This window comes from Nanorana parkeri, unplaced genomic scaffold (genome assembly GCF_000935625.1).
Source record: "Nanorana parkeri isolate BGI_ZX_2015 unplaced genomic scaffold, ASM93562v1 scaffold167, whole genome shotgun sequence".
Taxonomy (NCBI): domain Eukaryota; kingdom Metazoa; phylum Chordata; class Amphibia; order Anura; family Dicroglossidae; genus Nanorana; species Nanorana parkeri.
Genome location: NW_017306435.1, coordinates 1,610,156 through 1,636,596, shown reverse-complemented (window position 1 = coordinate 1,636,596; position 26,441 = coordinate 1,610,156). Strand labels below are relative to the sequence as shown.

At 42.7% G+C, this 26,441-nt stretch overlaps 1 protein-coding gene across 1 annotated transcript; it reads right to left on the bottom strand.

Annotated features, from left to right (window-relative positions):
* Positions 1-2,655: 2,655 nt before the first annotated feature.
* STOML1 (stomatin like 1) lies at positions 2,656-22,587 on the bottom strand. Its single transcript, XM_018554650.1, has 7 exons — positions 22,489-22,587; positions 21,003-21,109; positions 17,920-18,069; positions 14,464-14,667; positions 10,391-10,601; positions 5,048-5,194; positions 2,656-2,933 (listed from the first exon to the last, which is right to left on the bottom strand). The coding sequence occupies exons 1-7, from the start codon at positions 22,559-22,561 to the stop codon at positions 2,734-2,736; spliced, it is 1,092 nt and encodes a 363-aa protein (XP_018410152.1). The 5' UTR covers positions 22,562-22,587; the 3' UTR covers positions 2,656-2,733.
* Positions 22,588-26,441: the final 3,854 nt, after the last annotated feature.

The following is a 26,441-nucleotide window of genomic DNA, read 5'->3' as shown; positions in this document are numbered from 1 at the left end:
TGTTTCAAGAATAAGTATCGTCCTTACTGGGGAACGCTCTTTGCAAAATCTCAAGGCACCCCAGTCTAAAATGGGGTCCCCCCTTCACGGAAGTCTCCACCTTTACATATGGGAGCTGCCTTCACCTCAGAGTTCCTCTTTACATCAAAGTCCCCTCTTTCACATCAGAGTCCACTCTTTTTCACATTAGAGTCCCCTCTTTTACATCGGGGTACCCCCTTCATATCAGGAGCCCCCTTCACAACAGAGTCCCATCCCCCCTTTCACATTAGAGTACCCCTTGTTTTAAATTAGTGTTCCCCCTTTCACATCAGAATCCCCCTATTTTACATCAGAGTTTCCCCTTTAATATCAGAGTCCCCCTGTTTTATATCAGTCATCCCCCGTCACATCAGAGTCCCCCTTCCCTGTCACATCAGAGTCCCTCCCTTTTACATCAGAGTCCCCCTGTTTTACATCAGAGTTCCCCCATGTCACATCAGAGTCCCTCTCTTTACATCAGAGTCCCCCCTCCCTTTTACATCAGAGTCCACCCTCCCTGTCACACCAGAGTCCCTCTCTTTTACATCAGTGTTCCCTTTCAAATCAGAGTCCCCCTATGTCACATCAGAGTCCCTCTCTTTACATCAGAGTCCCCCCTCCCTTTCACATCAGAGTCCACCCTCCCTGTCACACCAGAGTCCCTCTCTTTTACATCAGTGTTTCCTTTCAAATCAGAGTCCCCCTATGTCACATCAGAGTCCCTCTCTTTTATCAAAGTTCCCCCCGTCACATCACATCAGGATGCCCCTGTTTTACATCAGAGTCCCCCCTTCATATCAGAGTCCTCAGTCCCCCCTTCACATCAGATCTGTGTGATCTGATGCAGTGCCTCTTAAGGAAGCGCATGCCACTTTAGGAAATATTAAAAGTGATGATGGCCAGAAAACGTTTTTTTTTAAATAAGTGTGCAGGATGGAAAAAACGCAGTGCTAAAATGTACAGGATTCTGGGCTGACATTCCAGACACTGTAGTACACGGTGAGGGGCAGGGGCAACCAAGGACGCTGTGCTAGTCGGCTTCTTGCATTCTAGCAACCGATGACATCAATGTTTGCTAGAAGGCTGGCGGCTAACCCACACAGCGTCTTTGGTTGTTATAGAGCACCAACCATGCCAACTAGTCACACTGGAAAAAGTCACTTTGAAATGGCCAGGAATTTTTTGGGGGGAATTTTAATTCATTTTTGATGGCACCCCTGACAAACCCAGGCAGCACCCCAGTTTGAGAAAGGCTAATCTAGAGCATACATAATTACAATCTTTTTGTTTTATCCGGAATGCAGATGAATATGGTCATATAAGACTGAAGATTTATTTACAACCAATTTTTCTGTGAGTGTCAGATTGTTCTAAGAAATCATGTCTGTACAGTCATAGGACAGTAAGCTCATTCTCAGTCATTTCTTAGAAATTATCCATTATATTATTGTGTGACTCAGGCTGATAAGAATCTTTGTCATACTAAAACTAATAGGGATATCTACATATTTACAGTTTTTCTCAGAGTACCAAATAAAAAAAACTCCCTTTGGGGAGGGGCTCCCCCCGCACTGCAAGGGTTAATTACTACTTTTTGTCTAGGGAACTCGTGTAGTGTAAAAGGACTTTTACTCACCTGATCCCCACATGAGCAGGCTCTGACACTGGTGCCCGCATCCTCTTTCCCCGTAAGTTCCAGCAGTCAGAGACCCGCTGACATCACTCGTAATGCCCTGCATTATATGTGAAGTCGCCATGGGACAGTCCTTGAGAGAGGTGAGCGAGGATCAGGTTCTTTTAACCTGGAGAAAGGCTTTAAATCTCGTGAACAGATACCAATTGTACCTCAGATGTTTGCAAGCTGTACACCAATCTGTTTCATAAATATATTACACAATTCATCTTTAGCCTCAGATTCCCTTGAACACTCCATTAAAAATGTTTCTGTAATCCCACTGGCCTCATAAAATGATCAACATCTACAACAGCCTAGAAAAAAATTCAATGGAGAGTTTGTAGAAATGAGAGTCCTCAGGAAAATATGGAGATCTTATATTGATTTAACTGACGTGACTAATGTAACATGTTATTCAATAAACCCATTGTGTTTCAGAATGGATGTTTTCCGCACTTGTCTTGTACTGGGGTCTTTAGATTTGATTTTGAACCTCTGGTGATATCCCATTTGTCCATATTTTAAAAGACTGATTTACAGATAGTGATGCTTTACTTTACATACATACCTGGCTACTCCTGGAAGCATTTAAGATACGTTTAAAGACTCAATGGAATATTAATGGTGGCTATTTATTGATTAGATTTCAACATCCACATTCATACAAAATAGTCTTATCAACATAAATGCCTCTTGGATACTGTTTTTTTTCTGTAACAGATTGATCCAAAGTACTCAGATGTGACTGCCGCCCCCTCCCCACCCAAATCATTTGCAGAAAGGTACTTCACCTGCCCCATAGTTATAAACGGGCAGAATTGCCCGTTGCCACTGATTGAGCCGTGAGGGAGAAGTGGACGTCAAATTTGTTCAGCAGGCTTGGGTGATCCTAGGCAAACCAAGCCCAGGCTTATATCTAATTTAGAAAGGAGTGTAATTAATTTTATAGAAAAGTCCAAAATAATAATATTCTATGTTTAATAAAGTTCAAGAATAAAATAGCAAACTAAGTAAACATAAATAGTAAAACATTCATGTTATCTCTCTGCTATCCTCTGTAAAACCTTCTCCAGCTGTAAAGCAGTCCTCAGATCTCCTACAACACGTAAGCGGCCTGTTGTATATGCAGTCAAAGGACTCAAATCTCCTTTAATGAGACACATGAGATCAGCTTCTGTCATCTCTAGAGTGACATCAGGGGTTCCAGGAAAAACCCCCCCACCAAAACTGCCAGACCCTGTAAAAAAAAAAAAAAAAAAGGACTGATTAGAATTTACAGAAAGTCACTTCAAGCCAGATATTGTAGTTGGAGGTGAAGTATGGCGGTTGTACTCTCCCACTAGCATCTTATGTCCCTGTGGGACTGATCTACCCGTCATAGATACTGCCTAACTTGGAATCTCTCAATTTTCTGCCACAAAGGGAGAGTCCCATGTGTTCCCAATCCCAATTTCATGGTACATAGTATAATGAATTAAAAATCCAATAGGGAAAGGTGAAGTCTGTCATAGTTCCTGCAACAGATATACAGACACTGGAACTTAGAACCAAAATGACTTTCATAATTGCATGCAGTCTAGTAACAGAGACCATTGTTGGGACAATCCACAAGGACCTGCTCACACCAGGCCGTTGTGGTAAACAGCTGTAAAATTAGCACTTTCTGGCAATGTGCGACAATACGTGCATTGTGGTGGCATTCATGTTTAACGACACCACGCAACAAGCCCTCTTTCTGTATGTGTTGAGGTGCATCAATGCAGCAAGCCCTCTTTCTGTATGTGTTGAGGTGCATCAATGCAGCAAGCCCTCTTTCTGTATGTGTTGAGGTGCACCAATGCAGCAAGCCCTCTTTCTGTATGTGTTGAGGTGCACCAATGCAGCAAGCCCTCTTTCTGCATGTGTTGAGGTTCATCAATGCAGCAAGCCCTCTTTCTGCATGTGTTGAGGTACATCAATGCAGCAAGCCTTCTTTCTGTATGTGTTGAGGTGCACCAATGCAGCAAGCCCTCTTTCTGCATGTGTTGAGGTACATCAATGCAGCAAGCCCTCTTTCTGTATGTGTTGAGGGGCATTGCAGCTCATTTTTTGTAGAGTGTCCTAAAACAGTGCATGCATAATACATGGAAATGCATATTTTGTGGTGCAGGGCATTGTGGTGTAATGGGGCACTAACAGTGCCAGGGGGGGCTTGTAAGTATTACAAAAATGAACTATTGCTGTAACATTCAGGCACCTTAAAGACAGCAAGCTCATCACTGCTGTCCCCGAGAGATAATAAAAACCCCAAAGACTCTCCCTATCTCCCAAAAAACTACATTATCAGCCATTGATTTTACTGACCCTTGAAGAAAACAGCGGGTGAAAATAAAAGAGCGATCAAACAGACAATGAAGCACACAGAATAACAAACAGAACAGACATTTAGCTCATATTCTCCTACACTGTAGAGTAGTTGAGGGCTAGTTCACCCCACAAACAGTGCATTTCCGGCCTGATCTGGTTCCAGAACGCACTGTATCGGATCCCAGCCACCTCCCTGCGTTTTAGGGGCGGGAGGGGGCGTGGCAGTGCATTGAAGTCAATGGCACTGCAGCCACGCCCCTGGCCTCAGTGCGATCGCCCGCCCGTTCTGGTTCGGTCAAAAAAAATTGTGCATGCAGCATTTTTTCTGCCCACACTGGACCAGACCGCAGGCACTTATTAGTCCCAAATCGGGCCGGAACGCACTGTTTATGGTGTGAACTAGCCCTAAACTCCAGCCTTTCCTTCAGTCTTGCACAGTTGTACAGGCTCCTCTCCGGTACTGAATTCACTGCACACAGTGAGCTTTTCAAAGTTTGCATTAAAAGCTGCAACAAATCAGATTAAGCTACCTCTTTAACTGGCTGGGGGACATCCAGCATCATCTAACTCTTAGCCTGACTATCCCTAGCCCACCCCTTTCATTCATTGGATTTCAGTTTGTTAATCATGGAATTTCAGCATCACATGAAGGCGTTACCACAGGGATGCAGCCTGCCTAGGAACGCCCATTCCTCCAGACAGATATCCACCCATCAAAATATTTTGATATTTGCCTCCTAAGATCCAGCCCTCTGCTTGTATCAGGGCTGTGGGGCTCTTGAGAGGAGTACTGAAGCAGGTTCCTGTGATGTTTTCAGGAAGCCATGTACTGGCCCCTCCCATCAGCTATGATCTGCCTGTATTGCAGAGATGATGACATCACTGGGTATAAAATGAGGTTTCACTTAAAAAGGTAATTCGCATGTTGATGTGGGGAGGAAAGTAGGAACCGGGGAAGGAAAAAAAAATATATAAATGTCAGCATCATGCATACAGAATCATTACCTGATGTGAGGTCAATAAAATAGGAAATGTTCTCGCCACTATGCACAGTTACATACAGCTGATAGCAGGCACCCACTTCAGAGACCAGTGATTCTGAAAGGATCCCTTTCAGCTGGAAATCCATTTGCTGTAATGTGAAATCAGCAACTGAAACAGAGAAGAGATCTGTTTTGTACAATATAACTGAGTTATCACCTCTCCTATGCATAATAAATGCTGATCATAAGGCCAAGTAGATACTATACTACTGCATACTGAGTTTTCATTGCACCAAGGTCCATCCCATGCTTAATGCAAACCTGTTCTTTGCCCATTCAGGACAAAGCAACTCATTTGCTTTAAAATTCCCCATTAAATTCCACATTCAATGCTAGGAGCTGAAGATCCTGATCCTGGTTTCACTTTCTTAATAAAATAATGACTGTGGGACTAAGGCTGGGCACACACCTTACAACCATCGCAAGATTTTGTCTTGCGATGGTTGTAAGGTACTTTAAAAAACGTACGATCTGCCTATCTTGCATAGGCAGATCGTACTTGCGATGATCGCAAGCCACGCCCCCTGAGGGGCGGGCTTCCGATGACCGCAATGCCGAACGGGCAGTGTGCGCTTGCGCACACCGGCCCGTACGGCTTTTATCGTACGAACATGCCACAAACCCGCCGAACATCGTACGATGCTCGGCGGGTTTTCGAACATGTCCGTAAGTTAAAAGTCGTGCGACCTTACAGTAGTAGAGGTCGCACGGCTTCCACACACCTTACGATAATCGTACGATTGCGGGATTTCCCGCGATTATCGTACGATTATCGTAAGGTGTGTGGGGACCTTAAGCCTTAACCATTGTGACCCCCCCCAATAAGTGAGCTTGAGGGGCAAATAAGGAATATGGAACAGGAAAAAGGAAGGGAGCTCTGCAGCCAAACCCTTGGCAATGAAGTAAAACTAGTTAAGAGAGGAACACTTTTGTAAATAAAGGTAAGAGCGACATTGTGTGTGGTTCTTGTTTACATAGAATACAAGACTTTCAATTTTCTGTTTTTACTGTTCAAAGTGATGATATCCTTTATTTTTAAACATTATGGCTGACAGGTGTACTTTGTTAGAAATGCTTCCTATATAGGACATGGTCATTTACTAGACCTTTTAATGGAATCTTATGATCTTGTGAAATCCCTTAGATGGAAGCTGCTTATCTCTGACTCTCTTAGCGGCACTGCAAGTGAAAACAACAGAACTAGAAAAGAGCCCAGAAATCAGAGAATGGCAGCATCCATTTATGACGGATCTCTTTAAATTACAGGTGCAGAAATACCATACCATCAGAAAAACAGAACATCTGTAAGGATGCAGATTATAGACATTTGATGCTGTGATCTGGAGAAGCACCTAAAACTCTTGGGCTCAGCTCTACCCCAAATGCAAAATGAGCATCTCATTTGTTGTAAGTGAATGTTGTACAAGTATAAATGTAAAGAAATTTTTTTTTACTGAGGAAGTATGAAGGCTGGCCTCTTCTTCTAACTATACTAGCACACTGGCTAAAGCAGGCCATATGCTGTGCATTTTTTCTTAGGGCTGAACATGAAAAAATTATTGATTTCCCCATCCATACTAAACAGCCTGGACAGGGGAGTCACTCCCCTCCCTGCCAGGCATGGGTGTACCACTATCAGAATACCCAAATAGTGACTGCAGTGGATTCACAGCATTCGCTGTTCAGCCAAGAACTTTGGGGCCTGAATGAAGAGGGGTGCCAGAGGACTTAGCAAAAATTCAAGCAGGTAATAGCCAGTTTAACATGCTGATCCTCTAGCTTCAGTACTTCCCAAGTCATAGACCCAGACAAGTACACAGATTAGGATTTCTGACGTGACACTGGCTTTACCAATCTGTATCAGTTTTTGTCAGGCAGCTAGCGTTTTCAGAAGGAGGCCAGCAATGTCAGCCTACATATTTCTTATCACAGGTTTTCTATAAACATCTAGCTGGTCTGAATCCCAACAATTTACTTGTTAATATATCCTAAAATGAGGCCATTCATGCAGGCAAGTGATGTCAGAGCTGAACTGCCCAGCCAACTGTCACTATGACACAGAGAAAGATTAATGAAGGGATGGTTAGATTAAATGTTGGTAAGGCAATGCAGTACCTGTAAGCTGCCCATAGACACAAAGAATGGTTGGTTGTGGTGGCCAGCACATCCAGCTATTGTTTGCGTTGAGGCCTACAGAGCAAGATGGGGGAAGCATGGTGCAGACACCTCTGTCACTAGGTAAACCTGTCCTAACACTATATTCATTGTTCCAGATCCCTTTATTTTTCCTTAAAGGAAAACCTGTGATGAGTGAAATATGAATGCTGCCACTGTTGACCTCCTTTTGAAAAATAAATCCTCCTAATCCAAAACATTTTGAGCCACTCAGCTGCAATGTGTATGCCACCAGTAAAGTAAGACCTTCTTATCTACATACTCGGAAACTGTTAGGCTGGCCATCTTGAAGAAGCGGCCAAAATTAATTCAGTGGGTGGCCCTGTCGGCACTCTTCCAACCAGCATCCTTTAATCAGAAATTCAAAGGAGGCATTAGGAACATTTCCAGCCATTCAGTGATGGCAGCCAATCAGCTACCATCACTTTTCGGGTATTCTGAGAGAAGGCACGCCCGCCACTGTCAGAATACAACAGCCTAGCAGCTGGATGGATGAATCTGTTATATTCCTTTCATTCAGCCCGCAGTTTGACCCCAAAAGTTCTGCTAGTGTATAGACAGCTTTAGTTTTGCAAGGTTGTCAGTAATAGAAGCCTCCATATTTCTCTAATCAGTTTCCCCCCAGTGATTAAATATCTGAAAACAATAAGGACATGGTTTTGCGTTTTACTTTTTACCTATGACAAACAGGCTAAGCTTTGGACATGAAGTGGTTAAATAGCTGTTCCAGTAACTCATGTTTTCCATACACTATCTCACTGACTATTTATTAGACCATCAGAGTATTCCAGGACAATGAAGGTTCCTCATAAATCAAGAACTATAAGGAAACGCTTTTTTGGCAAGAGTGTGTGAGAGATAACAGCGGGTCAGTCAATGTCATGGCCAGCAGGATGAACACTCATAATTGATGTGATGACCTTGGGAAGATTTGGTAGGGAGATGCATTACTTGTGAAGTGATAAGCAAGTGAAAGTACTCCCTTCCATTAATGATGTTCCTTTTTAAATCTATAATAAAGTTACCAATCTGCATTTAAAGGGAAAGTTTATGTGAGTTACTATGAGAGTGTTTAAAGTCCTTTTTGATGTGACTCTCAGATTTTTACATGCTTTCTCTTTTATAATGTATCGGTGCATCCCAATTTATATACGCTGTTTTTGAGACTTGGAGCCTACTGCTGCTGAACAATAGAACAAAACACTGACCACAGTTAAGCTGGCCATACACTTTACAACCATCGCACGACTTTTATCGTGCGATGGTTGTAAGGTAATTAAAAGTTTGTACGATCTGCCCATCTTGGACAGGCAGATCGTACTTGCGATCATCACAAACCTGCCCCGCTGAGGGGAGGGCTTCCGATGACTGCAATGCTGAGCGGGCAGTGTGCACACCGGCCCATTCTGCATTTGTCTTCCGAGCACGCCACTAACCTGCCGAAAATCTTAAGATTTTCGGCAGGTTTTCCATCGTGCTCGCCAGACAAAAGACGTGCGACCGTACAGTAGAAACGGTTGCACGCTTTCATACACCTGACGATTATCGTACGATCGCGGGATCACCCACGATTAATGTACGATAATCGGCAGGTATATGGGCACATTTACTCAGATCTCAACAGATTTCTTTTAAGCAAACTTGCCAAAGATAGACACCTAAACATCTGAAAAGGAAACAAGTGTTCCACCTGCTGGCTGCGTTTTGATAATAACAACATATTTATTTGCAATATTTCATATTTGCACGACCCCAAAAAAGAAAAATATTTGTAAAATCCCATTAATAAAAGAAAATATATGAAAACCCACTAAACAATCCCTGTAAAGGTATCTATAGCCTAACAATGAACTTCTCTTAGTTGGTCCCTTAATTATACAATTGAAAGCGTTTTGGTATATATATATCTGTTTGAATTGCCTGTGTTGACTGTTACCTGTTACATTGTTCTTAGCTCTGAGAACGACAGAACCACACCCCTCTATGTTATGGACGATAGCAGAAGGGCAGGGCACCATAGTCATTGTTTCTGTTGTCTTGATACAGAAGGGTAAGTGAGTGTTGTCACCCAAGGACAACAACATAGTGTGTTACTGGCAGAATCACCAGGTGAAAATAAAGGAAACTAATACAGTCACCACATCTGAGGACTGATAACCTGCAACATAATTACATTTTTGTAATTGGGTTTAGATATGTTTTAAACACACTGGCCTACTGGCCATAGAGCTGTTCAGGATAAGAATTATACAAGTGAATTAATTACTAGCCTTCCCAGGTCTCTCTAACAGACATAAATTATTTTGGAAAATGACATTTTAGGTAATGGAAGAGTAAAATATTCTGTTCCTAATATTTAGAGCCAGCATTCGACACCGCAGCTCTCACATACAAGCTCTATATACTGAGAGCTGGGAGATCATTAACCACTGATTGCTCAGCTCATGGTCTCCTCCCTCCAGAGACCAAGGACTGTCAGTCAGCCCTCCCCACAGGGATTCTCCCCTCCACTCTCTGTTCCTCCAGTGCTAATTGGAGGGACAGAGAGGGAAGGGGGCAACCACAACCAGCTCTGGCTCTAGAGAGGCAGAGCCAGCTGTCAATCAGACAGTGGGTGGATTCTGATAATATTGTTGGGATCCTTCCCGGCTGCAGTGCGGTTCTGCGCTGTCAGCTTACAGTTGGCAGCAGCCCGCTATATGCTGACTTTGGCTCACAAGAGCGCATAAGTAAATGTAATCCTGTAACCCAAGAGAAGTAAAACCAAAATAGGTTTGGGTTCACTTCTCTTTTAAGGGTGTAAGAGTTGTTCTTGCTAAGACTGTTTTTGTGTAAATGCTGATCAGTTTTTTTATGATGTTCATTCCCAGCATGACAATTGTTTCAAATAAGATTCATTATCAGGCATGTTTTTGATGCATATTCAAATAAAGTTTGATTTAAAATAATATGCTGGATTACCTGTCATCCTTAAATGGATTTTTCAACAATTGTAAGAAAGCTCAGACTAAATTTATGAGTTAATCTGCATTTTTTCATTCAAGGTGTTTCTTGCTCATGAATGTATATTTTCCTATAAATTATGTATAATGCAGCCTCCCTTAAACTCTGCATAACTAAAGCTCCTCACCTGGAGATGGCAATGAGCCTGTTGTTACAGTTTGCTTGGCTAGTGACACAAGCTGTGCAACCATTTGCTCCAATCCACCATGGGAGCCAAAAGCAGGTGGGGTGATGGGAACATTCACATGTTCTTCATGGGATAGTAGGACAGCTTCCAGCTGCAGCTCTGTGTGGTCAATAAACACCCCATATACCTTTACCTGTTCATTAATATCTTCCTGTAATACATGGGAAGGAAATATTAAAGTGATCTGTAAAGTCAGAAGAGAAACAAGTACTGCTGATAACTATCTCCAAGCCGTTTATACAAAGTTTCACATAGCCAGTCGATGCTCCCCAAGAACAGCATTAGCCACTTGATACAGCGTACACTCTGCCTGCACAAAAGAAAAGAATTCTGACAAGTTTACTAATGTCCAGTGAATATGTTGCCTTCCTCTCTTTCTAGGTAAAGTATAAGGAGCCCCATAGACATATTGTGACATAAGAGGCACAATCAAGCTGCCCTCAAGGTCAAAGTTTTTGGAGTGCTGCAAAGCTCTCCAAAAACTGGCAACCTTGGCTCTGTCTGGCTCATACGTTTTTTTTTTTCAAAGAACAGAGGAAGACACAAGCGGAAGAGGTCCCTGTCACCCCCAGCCTATTGGGGGAACTATTCTGCTTTGTACAGTTTTTCTAACCTGTCTGTTTATTACCTCTCCCACAGAGACAGGCCAGCAACATCTGTGCCACCTGTTGCCAAAGACCAAAAGCTATGTTTAATAAAGAGCACTTAGGGGCAAATTAATAAAGTTACATTCCAGTCAAAATAAAAGTCAAAATAAAAAAAATAAACCTTGACCTACAGGGAGCACTGCCTAGTTTTATCACCCAGACATTGCTGTGCTGTGACCAGTCCACCCCACTTAATTTTGTCTGTAATCTGGTGATCCTGGAAGACACCTGCTCATGATGCTGGAACACACTACTTGCTGCCTTAAAAAATTCTGTATTATAAATTTCCTCACAGCTCCTCATCAGATTCTGACCTACCTTGGACGACTAAAAATGATGGGTGATGCAGGAAGTAGAGAGAGTTAATCAAACATCACAGACTTAAGTAGGTTTACTACTAATACCCTCCTACTGATCCTGTATATACAGTGAGGAACATAGTTATTTGATCCCCTGCAGATTTTGTAAGTTTGCCCACTTACAAAGAAATGAAAGGTCTATAATTTTATCATAGGTGTACCGTATTTGCCGACTTCTAAGACGGGTTTTTAGACCCAAAAACATCGCCCGAAAATCGGGGGTCGTCTTATACGCCGGGTATACTGTATACCGCTCTGAGCCAATCAGACCAGGCTTTGTATTCATTAATACAAAGCCTGTATTAATGAATACAAAGCCTGCCGTGATTGGCTCAGCACTGAGTCAATCACGGCAGGCTTTGTATTAAGGAATACAGAGCCTGCCGTGATTGACTCAGAGCGGTATACTGTATGTAGCTGAAGGACGGAACCCGGAAGATGGAGGACACTGCGGTGATCGTTGACAAGGTAAGAGACTGTAATCCCCAGTGTGGCTCAGGGTTATAAAACACACATGATACAAATGTTATAAATTGAGTTGCAGTTCAGTGAGTAAAATAAGTATTTGATCCCCTACCCGCCAACAATAATTCTGGCTCCTCCCACAGACTGGCTATGTGGTACACAGATTAGTCCTGTCAATTTAAGAAGGTGCTCCTAACAACAACTCGTCATGTATATAAAAGACACCTGTCCACGTAATCTCTTTCTTCCATTCAATCCTCACCACCATGGGCAAGACCAAAGAGCTGTCAAAGGACAAGACTATCAGCAAGAAGCTTGGTGAGAAGGAAACAACTGTTGGAGCGATTATTTGCAAATAGTATGAATACAAAATAACCATCAATCACCCCCTGGCTGGAGCTCCATGCAAGATTTTGCCTCATGGGGTAAGGATGATCATGAGAAAAGTAAAGTGAGGGATCAGCCCAGAACTACACAGGAGGAGCTTGTGAATGACCTCAAGGCAGCTGGGACCACAGTCACAAAACAAACCATTGGTAACACAATACACCGCCATGGATTGAGATCCTGCACCGCCCGCAAGGTCCCCCTCCTCAAGAAGGCACATGTACAGGCCCGTCTGAAGTTTGCCAATGAACATCTAAATGATTCAGAGAAGGATTGGGAGAAAGTGCTGCGGTCAGATGAGACCAAAATTGAGCTCTTTGCCATTAACTCGACTCGCCGTGTTTGGAGGTAGAAAAATGCTGACTATGACCCTAAGAACACCATCCCTTACAGTCAAGCACAGAGTTGGAAACATTATGCTTTGGGGCTGTTTCTCTGCTAAAGGTACAGGCCGACTTTGCCGCATTGAGGGGCCAATGGACGGGCCACGTATTGTAAAATCTTGGATGAGAATCTCCTTCCCTCAGCCAGAACACTGAAGATGGGTCGTGGATGGGTCTTTCAGCATGACAATGACCCAAAACATACCGCCAAGGCAACAAAGCAGTGGCTCAAGAAGAAGCACATTAAGTGACGTTCAGTTATTTAATTATGTAATATACACTTTATTCTCTCCATTCACCCCTCCCGCTGTCCTTTCTACTTATGCTTCCTAGAATCTTTTTGAAAGGATAACTGTAGCTTCAAAAGGTACACTTTATCGATCTGGTTTTTTTATTGAATTTCAGCTAAATATAGTGTCACAAGCAATCATAAGTGCATTGCGACACACAAACATATACGATCCCATCATCGGTTCCAAGGGAGCTGAGCGGAACGCCCTGTCTGGCATCCCCCCGAGCTCCTGGCAGCCGGTGATGTCAGAGAGCTGGGTGGGACCAGACAGAGAGCTGCTGACAGCACGGCCGTCCCACAGCATCCAACGCAAAGCCCCCCCCGCCACAACACTATCATCAACAACCGCGGCCAACCAAACCCCTCCCTGCCCCCCCAGGGGCGCCTCTGCCTCATGTGGCCGACCACTGCCTCATTTGGCAGTAGGGTAGGGACAGCCCTAGGTGTGGTTATCACCACTGATTGGTTTAGGGTTATATCACTGATGTATATATTCACTGTGTTTGTTACACTTGTTGTCACATTGTTTTGCGACTGCTTGTGACACAAAGTTTATCTGAAATTCAATAAAATACGGATCAATAAAGTGGACCTATGTGCTTTGGTGACCCTATTACTTCTCAAAGAACATTAGCTCTTTTATCATATCAAAAGATACCAATAACCTACTATGCATTTTTCCTTCCCTGTGTCGTGATATTCATCATCATATGCTAAGGCCAGGTAAATAATGTTTACATTTTGCTTGTCTGCATCTGAACTGACCCTGCAGACAAGGAGTCAGAAGAAGTAAAGTATCTTCTTCACAGACCTGATCAATTCAGTGTCATGACTGCTAGGAGCCAAAGTCAATGATTGTTATGCTGCTCTGCACTTATGCAATCAGTGGAGATCACAAGCTGCAAGAAAAAGGCAGCCCCTTTATTACGTTTAGACAAAGTATGGCTATCCTTGACTGTGGACTGAGATAAGGGGAGCAGGGAGCACTATGCTGGAGTATATACAAATAATCAAACACGGTTTTTAAACCATAAAAAAATGTTTAAAGATTTACATTAAAGTGAACCTGTGCTTTTTCCCTACTAGTTAAAGCACTAGGTACACTTTCCAGGAGAGACCATAAGCAGTGTACTAACCTTCCTAGAACTACCCTATTTTATTATTGCACTGCCAGTCTACCCAAGAACCTTGTGCCAAGCAATGCAAAACTTACACATGACTAAATCTGGTCGAAAAACGTATCCCTGTGTGCTCAATGAAGAGACACCTGGATAGGGAAATACCCCCGCCAGGCTATTGTATTCTGACAGTAGGAGGGGGGAGATTCTGTTAACATGACAACTTATGGATAAACATTATTAAAATAGCATAGTAATGCAGGCCACCAACAGAGCATCATAACTTCCCAACAAAACATGTGCATTGACAGAAAAGATTTGTGTCAGTCTGACAAAATATAACGGATTTTATGCCTGCTCACCTTCAGATGTTCTGCAATTCGGACGCGGTCTCCATAGATCTCCCTGAAATATTTGCGCCCCAGGCTCTGTGCCAGCAGTTTCTCTGATGTGTGCTGAATGACAAAGTTCAGATCCTGGACAGACATGACTGACAGAACAGGGTCACATACCCTGAAGTGTACATCTGCTCTCAGTGACACCAGCACATCATCTCGAGATTTCACCTAGAAACAAACATTTATTTGTACAAGGAATGCAGTGCACATTGAGAACCAAATCATTGCAGTGAATGTACAGCAGCTGGATTTCTTTTTACAGATATATTAATCATGAAGTCCAAAGTAGGATGCACCGATACAGGTTTTTGGTATGAAGTACAAGAACCAATATTTTTAATTTTTGTGGTACTTGCCGATACTGAATACCGATACCGGAAGTCCCATTGAGGAAGCCTGGGCAGCGAGTCATTACACAATTCCTGACTTTCTGATTGTCAGGGCAGCCGGCTCAATGCTCCCTCGTCACCAAGTGACAGGGGAGCATGGAGGCGGCTTTCTGGCCTCATTACTGTTCTGATGCAAACAAAAGCCCATGTCCACAGCCCTTAACATAGCAACTGAAGCAATCCCCATCAATGTAACTTACCTTTTATAATATTGTCCTTCAGCCAACAATCGTGATATATCAGACATTAAGATCTTGTTCACACCAGCCACACTCTACAACAGTCAGTTTCAGCATATGGCTACTGTCTGCTGGGTGGCAGCGGTGCCATGGATTGTTTTTTTTTATTTTATTGGCAGTGTACAAAGTCCCAGATAGCAAGCAATTGAGCTGCAAGTTTGAAAATGACTTGCTAAACTATTACAGACTTGCCAAGCTTCACAATTTTGTTGCACAATTACAGCAAGTCTGCATTGCAAGTTTCCGGACCAGCGAGCTTGCAGAGCTCTTGCTAAGACCTGCAGGACTCTTGCTGTACACTTGCCAAGCAAATTTGCTACAAATTTAAAAAGTGTCAACTAGAACTTGTGCTGCGAGTGTTCTGCAAGTCTACAACTTGCTAGAAATGTGTGCAGCAAGTTAACAAAATTACAATTTCACCCTGCCACAAGTTTGTAGCAATTTATCCTTGCTATCTGGGGTATACACTCTATTCAAGGTCTCTGCACAACAGTGTGCTGCTCCAGTGACCTTCAGTGCGTGGTGGAAAAATGCAATAAACATCTAGGGCTAATTCAGTGGTCAGTGGTTCAGCAGTTACTGGAATTTTTCAGCAGCTGACCACTGCAGAATACAGTGAGAACAACTGTTCTCACATGCATATATGACCAAACATATGTCTTCAGTGATAACATAACCGAGCATTGTTAACAACACATGAGAAATGTTCAAAGTTCTATTTATCTGAGGTTGTGGGACCTATTTAATCTAAGATGATGTGTTTAAAGGGTTTCTAAACCCTCAGTTTGTTTTGCATATATCTACTGCTATCAAGCAGTAGATATATGCAAAAAGTAAAAAAAAACGCTTTAACAGAGGTTTACCTGTGTGTTCCCTGCGTGCTCCCGTACGAAAATGTGAAACCGCATGGGCGGCTGCAAAGCATCTTGGGGCTGGCGCATGCGGAATTCACATTTTCGGCCGGGACGCAAGGAAAGACACAAGTTAAGTCCCCATGACCACTTCTTCAAGAAGCGACAGTTAAGCTTTTTGCCTGAAGTTACAAGTCTTCTTTCCTGAAGTCTATTTAAAGGAGAACTATGGGGTCAGGGCTTTTCCCCATAGTTCTCCTTAGGGTCACAGGAGAACACAAACTAGCATTCTCCTGTGACCCAAAGCTTGGTATACCGCGAGCTATAGCTCGCGGTATACCGCCTCATAATTCTCCTTTAACCTAATTTATCAACAACATTACACTAGCATCATAAATCTGGTGCAAATATATTCCGTGCAAGTTCAAACAATCGTAATTGCTATGATAAATTCCCCCAGTGTGTTAGGCGTTTTTGCAAACACCCTTTTATCTGTATGTACTATTTACCGCTTTTACTGTAAAGCCGACAGCGGGCTCTACAAAACGGAACAGACTCCCAGCAACTTTTCTGTGTAACCCCTTCAGATTTCATAGCGGAATTATCCCGTCATAGATCGTGAAGGGGTTAAGAAGCGTCTGAAATCATTGAGAGTTCATTGACAGGAGCATTTGATCTGCAGTTGACCTCCTTCTGACCTGCATTTGACTGCCTTCTAAGCAGCATCAACTTGCTCTGAGCTGTGTTTTACTCCCGTTGACTTGCATGGGGAGAGATGAAGTTCTGATGTGTGGAAAAACCCATCAATACAGGCCCTTATGCTGCTTGGTGAGTTGGCTAAGCCTCAATGACTGATAGATGTAACACAAAAACACATCTGAGTTGTTTTCCGGCTCTATAAAAACTTTCATCCAGCAGCATAAGAAATATCTATGACTTTTTTATATTTATTTATTATAGGTATTTATATAGTGCCAACAATTTATGCAGTGCTTTACATAATGTACAATCACATCAGTCCCTGCCCACCAGGAGCTTACAATCTAAGAAAACCAAAGTACCCGGAGTAAACTCATATAACCTACTTAGTGCTAAGCACTAAGTCACTGTGCTGCCCCATTTTGTCAAACTGCGGTACAACATGAGTACAGTCCTGCTGTTGACATAAAAGGAGAGAGCTGGCTGAAGGAGTAGTTTCTCCAGGACTTGATGTATATTTGAGTACTTGAATAAAGTTTACCTTTAAAAAGGAGAACTATGAGGTGAGTGCTTTTCACTCACCTCATAGTTCTAGCCGACCTGTGACAATGAGACTGTCACAGGTCGGTTCAGTAGATCGGGAAGTGAGCGAACACATACCGGCGTTCACTCACCTCTCGATCCTGTCACGGCTCTCTGCCGTGACAGGGGAGGGGCTGGATTCCCCCCGCTCCGACCCGCCAGCGCTGACTGGTGGAACGGACGGGGGAGGGTACAGATGCCTCTGCCTCTAGATACGCAGAGCCAGCTGTCACTCACGCAGCTGGGCGGATCCAGACATAATTGTCGGGGTCCGCTTTAGCGTCTCAGTATACCGCGAGCTGTAGCACCCGGTATACTGAGCTTAGGGTAACGGGAGGGCTCTAGTTTGTGTCCTCCCGTTACCCTAAGGAGAACTATGGGGAAAAGCCCTAACCCCATAGTTCTCCTTTAATATATCTTTTTTTTGTAAATGCCGCTAGACTTGGCAGAAACTACAGTAATTTCCCAGAACACCTTTGTGGTCTACTAACTGTATAATCTCATTGCTCTTTTAACTGAAATGACAGCCTAGTAAGTAGACAAACCTGAGAAACACCAAGGGACGGAGGTAAAAATTGTAAAGCTACAGTCTGTCTATGTAGGTGTGTGAACAGTGAAATGTCAGTTCTCTACAGTGCTAAGCTGCAAACATGTACTCACCTTAGAGGGCTGTATACTGAATGTTCTGGCTCTCATGTCTACTCTCTGAAATTGGTCGATAAGCGGGACAATCAGAACCAAGCCTGGACCTTTGGGTGGTTTTACCCGTCCGATACGAAATATCACCATTCGCTCATATTCAGGCACAACCTGGTAAAGTTGCAAAATATTGAAGCATGACTTACTTTTAATACTGCATAAATGGTAAGAAGCTGCACAAATATTGGATGAGGTTTACATATCTCCTGTGAGTTTTCCTTTCATTAATGTAACCTAAAACCTCAATATAGTTGTTTGACACCAAAGCACCTTCTGCAAAAAATGCCACAGAGGAGTCACAAGTCACATTCCATTGAATGCACTACTGAAGTCTGGGATGAACGGTAAAAAAAAAGGGAATAGTCAAATATAGGGGTCTATTCACTAAGCTGCCTAAGGATCTAGGCGTAGCTTCGGCTGATCCTTCGGCCCCAGGACCCCTTCGGTTCAGTAGAACCGAAGGGCTGCTGTACGGGCTATTCACTATACCCCGTACAGCTGCCGAAGTCGGCCGAGTGGCTCAGTCGAGCCAAGGCATATGCATCGGCTCGACTGAGCCGAGGTGAAAGCCGAAGCTGGCCGCACGGCCTGCTACTGACTGCTGGGCGGAGCCAGCCATCATCTCACGGCTGGCTCCGGCCACTTGCACAGACAGATCAGCGTCCCTGGTTACCAGGTAACTAGGGACGCTGATCTCCAGATAGCCCAACTCTCCCGGACACTCTGGGAGTCTCCCGCTATTAGATAGCGACTGCAGGCTGCCCGCGAGAGAAACACTTTCTCCGGGAAAGTTTTACTCTGCTCGATCGAGCAGAGTAACCCTTTCCCTCCTCTGTTGTCTTTGTCTTTTTTTTTTGTCATTTGACATCGGAGCCGTTGGCTGCCATCAGAATAAAAAAAAAACACCATAGGAATGCACAGCTACATTCCTATTGGCTATTTCAATTTGCAATAGCCAATAGCAAACTAGCTATTGCACCCGCCCACAGGGGACCTGAAGTTCTCCATCAGGTCCCCTCTAGTAATTGACAGCAGCAGAGGGTGAGTGCAATAGCTAATTTGCTATTGGAAATTGAAATAGCCAATAGGAATGTAATTATGCATTCCTATGGTGTTTTTTTTTGTTTTCATTTTAATGGCAGCAGAACCGCCCGGCCAATAGAAAACAGTTGGGCAGAGCTAGCTGTCACTGCTAGCTCTGCCCAATCGTTTTCTATTTGATTTTTTCTACTTTTTGAACTGTTTTTCTATTCTGCTCTGTACCACAGAGGTACCGAGCTAGCATGTTTGGCCGACCCGAAGACAGCCGATGTACGGCTGATTTCAGCCGATATATGGCTGGAATCAGCTGTACAAGCCTGAAGTGAATAGCCGAACAGCGTTCGGCTCGCTTCGCTTCGGGTCAGTTAGTCACTCGGCTGCCTACAGCTTAGTGAATAGACCCCATAGTCTTATACATACAGTCTTATCTCATGGTATGGTATATCTAAAGCCAAAACATCTTTTTTTTTTTCGTTTTGGAGAGAAAGGATATGATAGAGTAGGTGATGTTTAAACCTGCTGTCATTAAGGAAATCTTGCTTTACATCCTGTCCTGTAGAAAAGAAGTGAGAGGAAATTTCTCCAAAGGGAGCAAAAAGGTGCGAAGGACGATAAGAACATAATATTGATTCTAATCCCTCTTTGCTCTACTAAGAAGGTGTTTCATCTGGTGCTTATTACTCCATTGTAGAGACTTCCCATCTTGTATGAGTACCAGGGGGGCTGAGGAAAGCTGCATCCAATGGCAACACAAACAACTAAAGAAAACGAACTGAAGTTTCAACCCTTTGCCAAATTCACCCACAAATGAAACAAAGTTTATGTCTGAAGCTGGGTAAAAGGGATACTCTAGAAGTCAACGATGTGAGACAATTTAATTCCCGGAAAGCCCGCAGCATAGCACTATGGTGGTATAGTCACACAGCTATTCACACTCATGCATGCTCTGATATGTTCTAACATGCACTCTCCTGGGTCACAGACCAGTTGACTCAGTCCTTACGGAGTAGTAGAAGAAATAACACGTGTGCGTTGTGCTGTTGGCTTTAAATGCGTGACAGGATTCTGGAGCAGCGGATTAACATCACATTTTGCATGAAAATTGGCTAGTGTTCCGGAAAACAAATTCCAGAAATGTTTCCAGCAGTGGCACAGTCGTCTAGAAAAGTGTGTCACTTCACAAGGGGACTACTTTGAAAGTGACAACAGCTGCTAGTGTACTGTATAGGTAAGCAAACTTTTTTTTTTACAGTCCATTCCAGGAATTAAATTGTCATACCTTATACATGTCCACATACAGTTCATTCTAATCATATTATTTGTGAGACCTGCTAGTTTACAGCTGAAGTTTTTTTTTTTTTCTAAAGATACAGCACGGTGTCTATTCCATCTCCTGCAGGCTTCTTGTAAAAAATCTAGTAGATGGAATTAAATAATCGGTTAGTAGGGAGCAGAGCTTAGCCCATTATAGCTGTCCACTTCCCTAATATGGAAAATCAAAGTATGCTTCAGTTCTGCTTTTAAGTGTATGTAAACCCTAACAAAGAACTTCTCTTATTTACTCCCTTTCGGTTTGTTGAATATACCATAGAAAACGTTTTGTTATATCTGGTTAATAAGTGCAAATAAATATCCTTTAAGCCTGCCCTGCCAGAAATCTTGTGAGCTAATAACATTCTCTGCCTGCCCTAACTGTTGTCAGTTATCATTGTTCCAACTAGATCTGTGGACTACAAAACACCTCCCCACTATGTTTTATAGAAGGAGAGGTGTTCTGTAGAAGAGCAGAGGGTACTGTGTTCTGTAGTCCTGTCCTAGTGTCTTACAACACTGCACTTTCGTAGATACAGTACTCTGAGTAAGCGCCGTCACCCTAGAACAGAAAATGTGTTACTGGCAGGTGAAAAAAAAAAAAAAGGAAAAAAGCCTGCTAAAAGAAAATGAAATCAGCCGATGCAATATAAAAAAAGAATGATGAGGTAAGGATTTCAGCAATATTTTACCTTTATGGAAAACCAGATGGAAATAGGCAAGGTGATAATCACGATCAGGAAACAAAGGCAGGCGATCCCTGAGTGACAAACCCTCATCAGCCATGTGTCAGATTCAGCTGTGGGGAACAAGGCTTTAAATGAGTTTATTGATATTGTGTACATTCAGTCATAGCAAAAGAAGGACATAAGATAAAGAGGGGGACAGTTATTAATTCTGTCACAGGACAGAGCAATGCTAAACAGGAGCAAGGAGGCAGATTCACTATAAGAGTTCAGCTTTATTCATACATTTCTCCCTCTGCTGTTTCAGAAGTAGCACTGTGACACAATAAAACCGGCTCCCAACCATCTCTTATTTTTCAACTACCACCATTTTATTCTATAGGGTCTTGGCATTCAGAAAATATATAATGTTGGGGGGTTTTACGTCATTTTCAGGCCTAAAATGTGGAATATAACATGGGTGCAAAAAATGAAAAAAGGGCCTCAGTCATGAAGGGGTTAAAGATTTCCCGCTCGGCTCCTTCGGTCAGCGAATTGAGGGATGCCGATTGAAAGGGTGCCTGCAGCAGTACACACTGTGCGAATTTCATCCAGTTCCTCAAACACCGTCCGAAATCCGAACAGAGTATGGGCACCTTAGGTCTGTGTGGGTGAAAATCTGTCTCAGCGACAGTGCACACTTTGTCCTCGACTTCTCTGTCACTGATTCCACACACAGGGGTCGCAAATATACAGAAGGGCTGATGTGAATGAGTGAACAATTAAAAGGGATGTATGGTAACCCTGCTAGATAAGTAGCATTTGTTTATAGGGAATGTGGTGGGCTTGCTGCACCATTTATTTTTGCTATTTTTATTAAAAAAAAAAAAAAAACAACACTAAACACTTTATAACACACTAGCTCCCCTAATCAAAAGTGTAGTGTAAAGAGAAATGAGGGTAAGAGCTAGGGTTGCCACCTTTATTTCAAGCGAAACCCGAACACTGTAGCTATGCGCAGACATTTTTTGGGGAGAATAAGTCATAGCTTATTCATATGTACATAGCGCCGCCCATTAATATGTAAATATCACAGTTAAGACTGTTTTTAGTGGGGGGCCAGTAGCCCCTATCTTAATTTTTGTTGTCCCTGTCTGCTTGACATCATGTGTCCAGGTTTCTGATGCCATGAAACCCGAACACAGCATTCAAAACCCGGACTGTCCGGGTGAATCCTGGACAGGTGGCAACCCTAGTAAGAGCGGGCAATTATCTGTACTGTATAGTGCACGGAGATCAGTGAAATGATTTTGTATCGATTGCTATGTGTTTATATATTTTGTATTCCCTTTTCTTGTTTTTTGCGGCTAGACCTCCATCTGTACAGCAAGGTGAAAATTTGATGATTTTTAAAATATTTTTTAGATTAAATATATAAAACTTTTTGCCAGTCAGTAAATAAGTAAATTTAGGGACACTGAAGGTCTAGCAGTAAAACAGTGAAAAACTTTACCTGATTTTGCAGTGCTGGATGGAGGGGACTCTAGACTGAGGGGTAAAGTGCTGTATCTGTACTGAGTCCACATATTGTAAAGTATTGACCGCTTATGATCAGTCTGTGGAATAATGACAAACATGTGATGGCAATTTCCAGTCTCATGCCAGGTAAACATACTGTGATTTCTGAGAACAAGGAATAAGAGGCGAGCTTACCTATAGGGATTATATGAGAAGAGGTTTACATTTCTTCATTACACCGGAAAGCACTCATGAAGACAGATATCTGAACAGATTTAGCTATAAATAACGCACTTTGCAGCATCTCTTCCTGGTTACTGGCAAATGTTTCCATAACACAAGTGACAGCGCGATCATATGACAACTCCAGGAAATGTCTCCAGTTCTTGCAATGGAAAGGTATATTGCCGTCCATTATGTTGAAGACAAACATCTGTTCCGGCTTACCACATTAGCGCGAGGATTGGATCCTGTTACGAGGACACAATAGGCATATCGCGGTATTCTATAGAGTAGAGAGCATGGAATCGTAAAACAGCGCACCCTAGTGTTGGGAGGCTATGCAAGCAATTACAAAGGTTGATAAGGGCTGTAAGCCGCAGTCCTCATGTAATCATATGTGTTTGGAATAGATGATCATTGCTGGACCCTGCATCCAGAGACAGTCATCTATTCCAAAACTGCGTGTAATTGTATCATATATGATTACATGTGGACTGCCACTTACAGAGGCGGCAGGTGTCTCATTAACTTGAACGGTTACAGCGGTTGCATCTAATCCTGCCTGCCGGAATACCAGAATGCTCAGTGTAAATGAGGCCCTAGATTCCATTCACACGCATGCAATGCGACACTGCAGCTGCGCTACGGGAGGGGGGCATTGTGGTGTGTTGCGGAAGGGCAGCCTATTTTTAAACGGCCTTCTTACCGCAGCTAAGACATGCATTTACCTTTTTCAAAAACGCATGGTAATAATTAGTACGAAGCAACACACATGCAGACATCACCACCTGCAAAAACTAATTTCAGGAAGGTGCCCTCTCCATCTGCGAGGGAACGGGGTGGTAATACGGGGGGTAGGGGAGAGGGCACCTCCCTGAAATGATGGCAGATAGCAGGGGGATCATCAGATAATAGAAGAGCTAATGTTCCCTCTGCTATCTGCTGTTTTTTCTTTTTTGAATTCTGACAGCGGCCAGCAGCTAACAGATAGCAGTGTAATGAATAGCTAGGCTGCTATTGGCCACTTCAAATTGCAATAGCCAATAGCAGGCTGGCTATTGTACCTGCCCAGTGCTGCTGTTAATCAGCAGAGGAGGACTTGTAGGAGAATGTAAAAAAAAAAAAAAAGATAGGGCATCCCAGAAAGGTTTGCCCTGCTAGATAGAGCAGAGTTAACCTTTCCGGGGGAAAATGTTTCTTTTAAATCAAGTGGTGGAGTGCTATAACCCCTGTCAACGTTTTATTGTTGTCTGCTTCCCTATTGCAGATTTTTCATCACTTCCTGTCTGGTACAGCGCTGTCCCCAGAATAAAAAGTGAGGGGAAATCTCCAAAGGAGCACCAGTAGCAGTAAAACCAGACAGGGTTTTCCTATCTATCTAAAACGAAGAAAAATGTTTTAGGTATGGATGCACATTAAAGGAGAATTATGGGGAGAGTGAATACACTCATCCCAATAGAGCCGACGTATAACACTGAAGCTGTCACACATTGGCTCTATTGATCGAGAACTGAGCGATCACATACTGCTGATCGCTCAGCTCCCGATCTTCTCCCTGCAGGTATTCCCCCTCTCCATTCCTCCAGCGCTGACTGGAGAGACAGACAGGGAAGGGGGCGGGCACAGCTGACTAGAGAGGTAGAGCCAGCTGTCAATCAGGTAGCAGGGTGGATCCCAAAAAAATGTCGGGATCCGTCCCAGCTGCAGCGTAGCTCTGTTTTGGGTCACAGTAGTTATATGTTATATGCTTAGTTTTGGGTCACAGGAGATTAGTAAATGTCCTCCTGTGACCCTAAAGAGAACTACGGGCAAAAAAGGTTTGGCCATAGTTTTCTTTTAAGAAAGTGACCAAAGACTTACAAAGGGCATAGAAAGCTAATTTTGCATAAATCTGTTATTAATACACAGTGCACACCCCTCATTAAGTGGGTTTTATTGCTAGGACATTTTATAATTTGGAATTTCCCTGCTTCATATATCATAAAAATTTGCTATGCACTATTTACATTAAAAACACAACCTTGTTTGTGGAAAAAATGCATAATGTATGGCTTCCATATTTCTTCAAAAGTCATACACACATGAGAAGAAGCGACAACATTAGGAGCGTTGTGTGCTCATTCTAAGGCACATCACAATTCTTACTGATTTCCAATCCTTTTAAAGGAAACGTCTATAAGAGGAGCACGTAAGGAGTCTTAGATGATCACCTTCTGAAAATGCTAGTTGACTGTCATGCCTATACCTGGGAACTTCCTGGGTTTTGACTGGAGACTCTAGCTGATCAGAAAGAATACCGGATCTCCATGCTGGAAAATCCCTCCTGCTCAGACATTGACTGGAGGAGGGAGGTAACCATCGTTACTCCAATCACACCGATCTGGCGAGGAGAGAGCTGGGAAAAATTGCAGTATGTGCTATCTCCTCCTCCAGCTGCCTATAGAGATGATGTGTTTGGCCATGTATTCCATGACTAAATGTTTGTTACCCATGTATTGCCACAAGTAAACATTCGTTGCCTATGTATTTCCCACTTGTTGTCTGGATTACCAGTTTTTTGGCAGGTCAGTGCTGTTTGCTTTGAGCATATTACTGCAATATGAATGCCTCCAGGCCTCTTATTATCAAACCACATCTCTAAAAAATTTGGTCTCCAAATATCCACACAAACCAAACCAAATATCCACACAAATGTCTAAAAATCTTCTCCCTGAAAATGTTAGAAGCCTTCAGAGGGGGCAGATCAGAATATAGCTTTATGCATATAACCCAATTGCTGCTCTCTATGTTCTCTATGTCTCTATGCAGGTACTCCGAAAATCTCAGCTGCTCTGCAAGAGACTTCAGAAATGTAATGTAAAGCTTTATTTTACGTTATAGCATATGGCTGGTTTTCAAATCATAGCTAGCAAACATCAATGGAATACATACAGGTGAAACTCGAATAATTAGAATATCGTGCAAAGTACATTTATTTCACTAATGCAACTTAAAAGGTGAAACTAATATATGAGATAGACTCATTACATGCAAAGCAAGATAATTCAAGCCGTGATTTGTCATAATTGTGATGATTATGGCGTACAGCTGATGAAAACCCCAAGAACCCCAAATCCACAACCTCAAAAAATGAGAATATTACATGCAATCAATAAAACAAGGGTTGTACATAGAACAATATCGGACCTCTGAAAAGTACAAGCATGCATATGTACTCAGTACTTGGTTTGGGCCCCTTTTGCAGCACTTACTGCAATTACTTTTGCACGATATTCTAATTATTCGAGTTTCAACTGTATAGGTGGAATAAATGTAAGTTTTCTTTACATTTCCCTTTGTGCAGCACTACATGGCTGCTTTTCATGGTGCTTTTATATCTATCCAACTGATGTGATGGATTCACATAAACAGTAATTCAATCATTTTTATTGTTGTTTCCATTATTGTGACAGCGTGAAAATCACAAGCCTTAGGAGGAACCAATCACCTTTCTTCCTCTTTCAAAAAAAACAGTGGAGATTATCAAGACTAACACAACAATTGTGAAATATTATGTTCCTTCATTTCTTAATCTGGTTTGATATTGATTTCTGTTTCTAGCTTAATATACATGGTCCATTGGATTACAGACCACTTTAGTACAATGTATATGTGCAGACAAAAAAAAAAGTCATTTGATAAAATCCAATGACATCACAGTTTCTGGGAATTTGATTGAGACATCTA